We start from the raw sequence: 12,079 nt of genomic DNA, 5'->3' as shown, positions 1-12,079 counted from the left end.
TCATTTCAGAGAAGGAGTCGATCGATGCAGGCCGTAGGATTCAATACCAATCTCTGACACTACCTTTAAGGGTGGCTGCAAATGCCCAACACATGATGACGTTAGGTGCGCCCTACAATTTTATCAACACCTTGAAGGTGTCCGATAATTGATCGGGTCAGTCAAGCTATTGTTGTAATGCCAAAAAAAAAAAAATTAATAATAATAATAATAATAAATAAATATTAATTAATTCAATAATAATTATTAATTTAATATTATAATATAATATAATAATATATTATTATATTATTATATTATTATATAGTATATATACTTAAACAATCCTGAAGGTTGTAATAGAATTCTCTCCCTCCCCCTTCTTTTCCAATTTCACGCAGATAGAGACGCCCCTTCTGGTATTTCTCTCTAGCTCACCTTCATCTCTCTCCCACTTCCGACAATTTCTTGATTGATTTTCGCCTGATCGAAAATCAGAAAATACTGCTGGACTCCATTTTTCGCTACCGACATTTCTATTAGAGTGGATTTGTCATAGGAGCGGCGTAAGCATATCTCCTGAGGTAAGTTCAATTCCCACTTTTACCTTAATTTCTCATAAATCTTAAGTACAATTGACGATCGAACACCACCTCGAGAATCGAGAGATGATTCTCTACAAGTTTAGTAGAACAGATTTCTCGTGAGTCGTCGTACACATAATCCCAAAATTAGGCTAAGGGGGTTATTAAGGAGCTAATTATTATTTAATTATTGTAGATTTAGAAATGTTAAATATTGGACATTCTGATGTTGAATTATGGTCATTAAATTTAGGGTTTGGATAAGCACCGCAGGTGTAATTTCGGGACCCTGAGGGCATAGTTCAGGAAAACCAAGGTAATTTGATTATTTTGAAGTTTAACAATTTATTTAGGTTATTGGGAGCCTAGAAAATATTTTATGAAAATTATGTTGAAATTCTGTTGAATGTTTTGGGAAAATGAAAATTGTAGATTTTATGCTGAAAATGCCACGAGCTTAGGATTGAACTGTGTGAGCATCTTAGTAAGTCAGGTAAGAGGATAAACTAATTCAATATTTTTTTTTTTCCATAAAATTAAACATTATTTTATAGCACTTAATTTCAGGCAAATATGTATAATGTATAATTATATTTGAAAAAGACCGCAATTGAACAGAGATATGATTTTAATGGGTTACCAGAGAATATGATTTTGGAACAGGTTTTATGTTCCGGATATTACCCATTTCTGTGTGGCATGAGTATTATTTATCATGAAAATTATGTTAATGGAATATTACGTTTTCCCAAAATTATCATGTATTTTCAGTTTTTAGGAAAATTATTAAACAGTACATGAACATAAATTTATGAATATTACGTAAAATAGTGCAAGAAATTCATGTTCAGTATATTACGATATGCCAACGCAAATGCCAAGATTATATGCTATGTTATACCGGCGCAGATGTTGTGATTCATGTTAGTGCAGATGTTATATTCATGTATGATATTATAGAATTCATGAAATATTATCATGTCAGATATTATTATGAAACATGAAACAGTTATGTTCAGTATATGAAACATATTATATGTTATCAAAACCCGAATGGTATGGTATAGTTCAGTTTTCAGGAGCACGGTACCATAGCTATATGTTTAGAATTATGATAATGCTACCACACGACCAGTAGTGTGGAAGATGGCAATTGATGTGACTTCAGTGTAGAATGGTGATGTTTCCCTGGCAATCCAGGACCAGGTGGGGCAAGTCCATCGTATTTATGGGATAAAAATGGTTGGGACCTATGACGATGCTCTCCGACTTTTGATGACCTGAAAAAGGGTGAAAACAAAATAGGTTTGGAGAACCCAGGGTGTACTCTGAGAGATCACTCTGATGCCTAACTAAGGGAATGCTTCAAAGAGATTAAATGCAACAGTAAATTGGATTAAGAATGATTTAACTTGACCTCTTACCCGAGTCCCTACTTATAGTGGTCAAAGTTGACCCGAGGGTGTATAGCCAATTATTGGTCAATTATGACGCGGGCGTGAATCGCTCTGGCCTCTAAGGAGCCGATAACAGCTGTCGGTGGCATGGATGTGGATCGCTCTGACCTGCATGGGGTTGAGCCCTCCAGACCAGCTATCCTTGAGCGATAATGGTCCTGATTGCTACTGCACCTTAATGCTCATTTATGACAAACGGACTATTTTGACCCTGATATATATTTAGGGTATGTCAATGGACATAAAGATCTACATCATTAATAATGAGCATTTCCAATAATCAATTTCTTACGAGAAGTAAATTTCATATCAATAATCTACAATGATTTTTAGTTCATTTCAATTCAAACGTCCATATTCTCTGCAATTAGCTTTTGTGGACAATCTCTAAACAAACAAGGGGGAAGGAGGAAAAAAGAAAGCTGCACAGGGCAGCAAGAATGGACAGGCATGACTGAGGAATGCATCTCTTATTCTAATGTTTTTCAACCCCTATAATATTGACAATTTATCAAGGACGGTTTATTCACCGTAAAATGCATAAAATTAAACCACACAGATTCACTTTGGCATGGGCTTGTTCTCCAAGAATGATCTGAGAAGAATAAAGGCTTCTCGAGGGCGAAGAACTGGAACCTCATGTCCTGCTCCGGTTATTGTCACTAATGTCAGCCCTTGGTATACTTGACTCCACCCACCGACCTATTTCATAGAAAGGGTGAGAAACCGTGTTAAGAAGACTATAGTCTATATCATTGTCATTGCCTCCCAAGAGTACATTGTAAAAGTAAATATTATTCATCCCTCGGCACTAACCTTTCCATCGTCATTCCATGGGTACCAGTTAACAACAGTTGGAAGCTTCAGAGCATTAATGGAGTACCGAGTTGCAGTAACAGGAACAACAGCATCAGTGTCTCCACTGGACAAAGAGTATTAATTAAAACCATGATCTAGATGGATAACAGGCCACACCAAAATATTTAAGACACCACACCCCTCTCAGTTAAATCCTCAATGATCTTATTCCAAAGTATTTTCAGCTGTAAGAAACAATAGATTGTGGACACACAGACTTTAAAGTCGTAGTACTTCATTACTCCTGCAAGATTTAAGTAGATGGGGGCAGACAGGCAGGCATGTTATCCTAGGTTTTAACACACTCAACTGGCATAACTATCCAAAAAAAAGAGTCTTTTAATCAGTAGACAGAAGGAAAATCTTAAGGTAAGAGAACCCTACCTGTATACCCATATCCTGAGACCAGCGGCGATTAGTTCTTTATAGATAGGAAGCATGGATAGTGGAGAATCAGCCCAGTAGTTCCCAACAATATCACTGCAAAGTCGGGAAATTCAATAAGAAGTTCTGCCACTAACTGCCGAGTAAAAACATCTTAAAACCATGCACCTGTTAGCGTACCTGCATGTTTTCCATGGATATGAAATGCCGGTGACATTTGCATGGAGTGCCTGCTGAACTTCTGGAAGGTTGAAGTACAAATTCGAGTATCTCTCAGTACAGGGATCATATGCCCTGGACATCCATGGCTGTAATTAAAAACAATGGTGTGAGCAGCTAATGCAAACCTGCTGAAGATTTCATGAATCATAACTAATAAATCACATAATTACAAATAGTTGACATGAAGGCTTAGTTGTTGGCATGGTTGGGAAGGGCTGATAATGGAAGTGGAAATGCAGTGCAAAATAAAAAGCAATACTGAGTCGCCTGTATATATATAGTGAAAAAAAAAATGCAGATTTTGCAAATATTTGGTGTTATTCTGAATCAGAGAATTAACACAATCATATAGTGACGAAGTAACCAGGGGTAATGATCAGGAAAAATACAAGAACAAAATTGAGAGAGTGAAACAAAGCGCATTAGAAGTAAATATGGTGTAATGATGAGAATGTTACATATGATAAATGCGTTACAAAAAATATGGGCTCAGCGACTCAATTCTGTGATGGTCCATTGACTATACAAGCTTGAAATTGCTTTTTTCTTTTGAGGTTCGTCTCTAATTGTTAGAGAACTCATCCTCAAAATTTAGGTGTTAAGGAGAGAGAGTCAAGAAGATCTTATATTAGTTTTGGAACTGCTCAGAGAGATGATGTGGGACTGGACGGACATTAATACTCTCCCTCGAGCCCATGGGGGAAATGAGGCGACAAGAGCTCATGGGAGGAAATGAGGTGAGGAGAAGTCCAGCCCACGGAGGAGCTAACCAGCCCAAAGCCCAATTCTGATACCATGTTAGAGAACTCATCCTCAAAATCTAAGTGTTAAGGAGAGAGAGTTAAGAGAATCTTATACTGACTTTAGAACTGCTCACAGAGACGATGTGGGACTAGACGGATATTAATACTAATCATAAGGGTCAAATCATTTTCAAACATGACCACACAGTAACCACCTCGGCTTTCTAATTTAAGCACTCTTCAGTCACTATATGACTAAGAAAAAACATCTTTCAAAAGAGTTCCCTCACTATGATGTAGGTAGATTACACACATTCAGTCCTTTATACCACCCTTCCAGGACCAGCATCGGCCTAATTCACTGCCACAGCTTTATGAAGTTGGCCTGTGGTCTGCAACTCTTGGTTGTAGCTTTAATCAATTGAATGATGCATGATGATCATTTCATTCTAATTTCTACAAGGAATGATGGGTCATAGGCATGCTGCTGGAAAAGTAGAAGGGGAAGAAGTAGTAGAATGGCACAAGTGTAAATGCTAAGGTGACGTTTGGTTTGAGGACTATCTATTCCCTAGAACAGAATAGCACAAAAAGGCACTCACGCAGCTTTGGTTGCTGCTTTATGTTCAATGCTTTATATTACAAACCCAAGACGGGACTGCCCATAGTTATATCCAGGATCCATTAAGAAATCAGTCGGCATGCTCTAGACTGGGACAAGCCAAAAGGCATAAGAAAATTTGACAGAAGATGCATTCAAGAAAACATCACTGCTACCTTTTAAATATATCTAGACGAGTTCAAAATTATGTGATTTCCTCATCAAATGCATGAACTATAATTTGCTTAGATATAATCAATGACTGGCCAAGTTTGACCGAATGCCCAAAGTAATTAACCAACCTCTGGCAGTATTCCCAAATTATATTGCAATAGAGTCTGCATATTATTCTTGTCTTTAACATGCATTACTTTCCTTTCCATTATAACCAGACTAACTGACAATCTTTAACAAAATCACTGGTTTTCAAATATTTCTTTCATAACTTCCCAATTAATTCCTCCACACAGAAATATACTGTACCAATAGCATTTCCCAGATTCTGAATTCAACAACATTGATGTATAATGTCATTATACAACTAAATCAGATAAAATCATGTGGGACTGCAGAGAAAATAACAACTGCTGGAAATTAAATTTAGAAGGGATGGGGTTTAAACTTAGCCTTCTTTTTATTGCTAGTCACTTGACCATCATATGAAAATTGCTATCCTTTAAACAGGAAAAAATAAATAAAAATATTGACAAGAACTTACATAATGACCCCGTATGGTCCGCCTTGTTGATGAGGTATTATTGCAGGGACGCGTGTAGATGCTGTATAGATCAATGTCCCCCTGCTCCGCCTCTGCCTCACTAAGAGCCTTCATGCATTCAATTGATGGATGTTGAGAGGATCCTAAGTCACAAGCAACTTGTAGCATTCGATAGGTGGAATCAGAGATCAACCCATGGGTCCACCAGTACTCAAAGGTGCCAAAAAGATCATGGTAATCATCAGTCACAGCATTTCCCACCTTTAAAGATGGTAAAGATCAATAGAAAAAGGAAAATCAAAAGGTTAACACCAACAAAGCAGAAGAGATCAAAAGCATATAATTGAAAATTATCCTCAATCGTACCAAGAAGCCCTTGAAGTTGATAATTGGATTTTTAATCCCCTTGTTTTTTTCATAGACGATTTTAGATAACTGCGGAACGTAGTGACCTGCAATGACATAAAGTTCATCATTGGATTGGGCAGTCCCAGCAAAGCAACATGATTAGAAGAAGAAGAAGAAGATGGGAATTATTTGGAGCACCTGCATAACTATCTCCGGCAATGTAAAACGCTCTGTGCTTGTACTGCGGAAACCTTTCAAACCAATTCACAAGAAATGTATATGCATCTTCAGCTACAAGGTCACAACACCCACATCCCAATAACATCTAAAGATGTCAAAATAAACGAAATTTAAGAATAAAACACCTAAATTTTCCAAACCCATTTCAGACTTCAACGAGAGCTGTCACAAAGCAATTGAGTGTAAAACAGCATGAAGCAAACGAAGTACCTGTTCTCTGGTCACCAGCAGTATACAAATCAGACGAAGTATTTGAGTATGAGAAACCAACACCAGCTGGAGATTCGAGGAAAAGCAAATTTGCCACTGCAAAATTTTCATATATTATACTAAAATTAAAATGATTCCCTGATAATTTAAAAAGATAATTCCAAATGACAAAAGGAAAGAAGAGATGTCATGTGACTCGTAAATTTGAAATTTTCACATACAATTGTTCCAAGAGTATGGATTTAAGAAGAGGGTCTTTCCATCCGGTCGAATTCGGAATGGTCCGATCTCTTCAGCAGCTCCATAAGCAACGGAAGAACAGCCGGGACCTCCAGTGAGCCACAACAACAACGGTCTCGACTCAGGGCTCCGACTAGCCGGCGACTCAATCAACCAATAGAACAATGCCCTTCCCGCTATCCGATTCACGGTCACATAGCCCGAGTACTGAGCGAATCCCACATTTTCCGGCTGCCCTGGCAATTTATTGATCTTTTCTCCTTGGAAAGAAGCGCTGTAACATGTACCCAGGAGAAGAAATGACAAGCAGCCAAGAACATAGAACAGCGAAGGACCCATATATCAATCAATGAAGGAACAACAAAAAAATGACGATACCCAGAAACCCAGACCCCAAAATATTTCTGGGTTTCCACTTCCGAGGAGAGCTCGAGACTTCAAATTGAATCTTAATAGGCTCTAAAGCCTGGGGAACTTAAGTTAAATCTCACCAAAGATAGGAACGCCTGATAAAGCATTAAAATAAGCACATGGAATTATTTTCCCAGATGAGGCCTTCCATGAATGGACAAGGCTCTCTCCAGGTTTTTGTCTTTTATCTCATCTGTTTCAAGCCAAGTACCCGTCTTGTTTTATTCATTTTCATGCAGATAACATTATGAAAAATCCACATGCATATCTAAAAACTATTCCAAAATATCTTCTCTAAAAAATCTCTTTTAAAATATCCTTTTATTTTTTTTATTTTTTTATTATTTATTAGGACAAGATGGCGAAGTTACTTTAGTAAGTTGTTTAACGAAAACCAAATAGAAGACTTAAATTTAGAATTGTCAAATGAAGAAAAGACTAAAAATATAAGATTTATTCGAAAAATTAGAGTTAACGAAGTTAAGTTTGCACTAAAAAAGATGAAAAATGGGAAAGCTATGGGATCAGATAACATCCCAATTGAAGTTTGGAAATGCTTGGGTGATAACGGAATTATATGGTTAACTAATTTATTTAATACAATTGTAAAAACTAAGAAAATGTCAGATGAATGGAGGAAAAGTACTTTAATACCTATATACAAAAATAAAGGAGATATTCAAAATTGTAATAACTATCGTGGAATTAAACTTATGAGTCATACGATGAAACTATGGGAAAGAGTAGTTGAACAAAGATTAAGGTTAGAAACGAAGATCTCAGAAAATCAATTTGGTTTTATGCTTGGGAGATCTACCACAGAAGCTATTTATCTTTTAAGAAGATTAATGGAAAAGTTTAGAGAAAAGAAGAGGGACTTGCATATGATATTTATTAACCTTGAGAAAGCATATGATAGGATACCTAGGGAAGTTCTATAGTGGGTTTTAGAAAAAAAGGGTGTATGTTGTAGGTATACCGATGTCATTAAGGATATGTGCGATGGAGTAATGACTAGTGTAAAGACTATAGATGGAGAAACTACAGAATTTCCAATTACCATAGGTGTACATCAAGGATCTGCTTTGAGTCCTTATCTTTTTGCTTTAGTGATGGACCAATTGACTAAGAGTATTCAAAAGGAGGTTCCATGGTGTATGTTGTTTGCAGATGATATTGTATTAATTGACGAAACTAGGGATGGAGTAGAGGCTGAGTTAGAATTATGGAGAGAAGCTTTGGAATCTAGAGGCTTTAAGATAAGTAGAAATAAAACAGAATATATGAAATGTAATTTTAGTAATGATAGGAGGAATATTGGAAACAAAGTTAAACTTGATGATGAAGAAATAAATAGCACTTATAGATTTCAATACCTTGGATTTATTATGCAAGCTGAAGGAGAAATTGAAGATGATGTAATGCATAGAGTTAAAGCAGGTTGGGTAAAATGGAGAAGTTCTTCAAGTGTTCTATGTGATCGTAGAATACCCTTAAAATTGAAAGGGAAGTTTTATAGGACAGCTATAAGACCAGCTATGCTATATAAATTAGAATGTTGGGCAACGAAGAAACATAATATCCAAAAAGTAAAAGTTGCCGAGATGAGGATGCTTAGATGGATGAGTGGTATAACATTGAAAGATAAATTAAGGAATGAACATATTCGTGGTAAGTTAGGTGTAACTCCTATAGAAGATAAGATAAGGGAATGACGACTCAGATGGTATGGACACTTGCAACGTAGGCCTTATAGTGCACCTGTGAGGAAGAGTGACTTAGTTACTGTGGGGGGCAGTAGAAGGGGTAGGGGTAGACCTAAAATAACTTAGGAGGAGATAATGAGTAAGGATTTAATATCTTTGAATTTATTAAAAGAAATGGTCCATGATCGCATAAATTGGGGAAAAAGGATTCATATAGCCGACCTCACTTAGTGGGACTAAGGCTTGGGTTTGTTGTTGTTGTATTATTTATTAGGACAAGGCTCTCTCCAGGTTTTTGTCTTTTATCTCATCTGTTTCAAGCCAAATACGCGTCGTGTTTTATTGCTTTCATTTTCATGTAGGTAATATTATGAAAAATCCACATGCATATCTAAAAACTATCTCAAAATATCTTCTTTAAAATACCTATTTATTTATTTTTATTTTATTTATTTATTATTATTTTATTTTTATTTTTTGGGATAAGGTTATTACAACAATCCATTCAATTTATGTGTCTTTAATGTTGTATTTGGTAGAAAGAAGGAATTAAAGGAGGGGAAAAGCAAATTGCGTAGAGGAAAAAGTAGGGACACAAAATGGAGAACAAAGAAAATGATTGTCCTGTCAACTTGATTGACAGGTGTAATTTATTTTCCTCACATTTTTTAGGAAACTCATTTTTGGGGAACCAAAAAAAAAATCATTACCTTCTACTCTTTTTTCTTAACACTTCATTTTGGATTAAGACTTTTATTTAAAAAATAATTAAAAATAAAAAGTAAATTATCAAAAATAAATATTTACTTTCTATTATATTTTTCCTCTATATCAATAATTATCAAAAATAAATATTTATTTTGGCATGATTAAAAAAAATTTAAATTAAATGTTGATGTCATGTAAAATCAAATTTTTTGTTTCTTGATTTGTCACGTATGTATTTATTTTTTCACTTTTCTTGATGGCCAAATATGAATTAATAGATTCTCTCATTTTCATTTTTATTTTTTTTATGCTTTTCAAGTTCAAAGATGGCCTAAGGCTACATCTCGATTAAAAATTTTATTTATAGAAATGACGAAAAAAAAAAAGAAATTTAATTTTTATTTCATGTTCTTTACATCAAGCATTAATGATGTGTAAGATCAAAACGTGTTCATTGTTTGTCATATATTTTTTTCCTCACTTTTTCTCGATAATTAAATATTTAAAAATAGATTATTTTATATATTCTTTTGTTTTTCGTTTTCCAAATTTCAAGTAGAATCTAAATCTTTGAGCAAAAGAAACACTTTTACTCATTTTTCTTTTCCATTTTTTTCCTTCCAACTCCTATAATTTTTACAAAATGCAACATGAGGAATGTCTATACGAAATGTGATAATATCGTAAAATGATTTACTCACTCAAGTTATTAGAAAAAATGGGTCAATTATTTTGTTTTTAGAGCCAAAAATTGTGTATTATAATTCTCCTGATAATGTTTCATAAGTAAGCATGCTAATATTTAATAAAGTTTTAATGATTGCAAAGATTGAAAAGTGAGTGAAAGGAGAATAACAAAAGAAGAGGTAAATTGACTTAAACTTTTAGAGATGATGATTATTTCCTAGTATAATAACTGTGCAAGCAAGTCAAACAAGGCATATCAATAAAGTTTTTAAAAAAGTCAAGTTGGCTAGCAACTATAAATGAAGTCAACTTTATTTGAGTGGAAGTCACTAAAAAGTGTTAAGAACCTAAATTCCAATTCTACAAAATTGCTTACAAGTTTGATCAAGTTATTATAAAATCGATTGAAATTGGGAGAATTTCAAAGTTTGAATTTTCAAGTCAATTTAAGTATGAATAATACAGTATGTCAATAAAAATTACCCACATTTATACCTATGATAGCTTTTAGCGCTAGAGGTGAGAAAAAAAAAACGTATTATACTAATTTATACCTCTTTCTCTATAATTGGATAATTGTCTACCTAAATTAGTTCTATCTAGAAAGAATTATTATTTTCGTCATTCATATTGATGTCATGCTTGTGCGTGCAATGCATCTTGGTACATCCGAATATAATATCATAAAGTGACCTAAAATGTACCACACATGTTTTCTTTACGCATAAATCCATAATTTAATAATTACTAAGAAAATGATTGAGTTTAACTAAAAAAGAAAAAAGAAAGAAAGAAAAGGAAATCTTAGCCTCTAACCCTAGTAATCAACCAAAGCACATGAAATAGAAATTTAATAAAATATTAACCAGGTAGTTATATTAGACATTTAGACACTTAAGCTTACCCAGTGAATAGAATTGGGCGTTAAGTATGACTAATAAATTTCTAAATAAAGTCCTAAAAAGCATTGGATAAGCAAATACATAATTTCTTTTGGACTATTCTAAAATTTGTTGACCCCGTTGTTCAATTCCAAAATACCCGTTTCAGAATTGTACATAATATTTTTATTTCATACGACTCCTCTCTTATGCACGTAATGAGAAATAATATAGAGAATTAAAAAATAAAAATAATCTCATTATGAATTGAGCGAGACCATTAATTCCATAATTTTTTTCTAGTGCCTAACTTTTTCTTTAAAACAGATGTATCATTTATAATTGGGTAGTCAATAATTAAAATTATAATAATATAATAACGATGATATATTTTATCGCTTTTTTAATTAAAACCACCTCTCCACATTTAACATCATATCAAGATAAGAATGCTAATGAGGGAAAACAGGGCAAAGGGGAAGTGATCCGCTGAGGCTGAGCCCACCGGGCCGACCCACATGCTCCTGGGACCTTAATTCAAATCCTCTACACTCTTCTCTTTTATTGATATTAAGATATACACAGAGTTGCATGCTTTGCCGGGTCAAGCTTCTCTTCATCATGTCGGCTGCCCAATGTTGAATATTCCATCATAGACAAATCTGTCTGTACTTTACTCTGTTTTTTCCTTTTATCCTCTGATTTTTTTTTTTTTCATCCTTTTATGCTCTGTTTTCTTTTCTCCCACTTCTCAAATGATAGCCCATGCCAATTTCATTTCCCCCCCCCCTATGGTTTTGTGGAGAATTCCAACCCTCTTAGCCTCAATTCTAATATATAATTATAATTATTGAATGTTTCGAGAAGGGTCTTGAGTATTGTCGATTTAGCCATGTACAAAATATAATGGTTGTAAAGGCAAACATTTTCTCTTTTAGTTTTTTTATTTTTTAAAACAATTTAATGAGAAGGCATTTTTTAGATGTTGAGCTATGATAATGTGCAGCCTCTAACCTAATTTTTCTTTAAAATAATATAATGACAACGTATTATTTGTGTGGATGACATATTCTTTTGATTGTTAACTTGAAATATAATAAAT

General features: G+C 34.3%; 1 protein-coding gene across 1 annotated transcript; it reads right to left on the bottom strand.

Annotated features, from left to right (window-relative positions):
* Positions 1-2,322: 2,322 nt before the first annotated feature.
* LOC131165620 (serine carboxypeptidase-like 27) lies at positions 2,323-7,227 on the bottom strand. The gene is made up of 9 exons (XM_058123567.1): positions 6,566-7,227; positions 6,345-6,440; positions 6,093-6,185; positions 5,913-5,998; positions 5,547-5,807; positions 3,443-3,570; positions 3,263-3,358; positions 2,837-2,942; positions 2,323-2,722 (listed from the first exon to the last, which is right to left on the bottom strand). Exons 1-9 carry the CDS (start codon positions 6,921-6,923, stop codon positions 2,582-2,584), a joined length of 1,365 nt encoding a protein of 454 aa, XP_057979550.1. The 5' UTR covers positions 6,924-7,227; the 3' UTR covers positions 2,323-2,581.
* Positions 7,228-12,079: the final 4,852 nt, after the last annotated feature.

This window comes from Malania oleifera, chromosome 10 (assembly GCF_029873635.1).
Source record: "Malania oleifera isolate guangnan ecotype guangnan chromosome 10, ASM2987363v1, whole genome shotgun sequence".
NCBI classification, from domain to species: domain Eukaryota; kingdom Viridiplantae; phylum Streptophyta; class Magnoliopsida; order Santalales; family Ximeniaceae; genus Malania; species Malania oleifera.
This window is presented reverse-complemented; position numbering and strand designations above follow the sequence as displayed.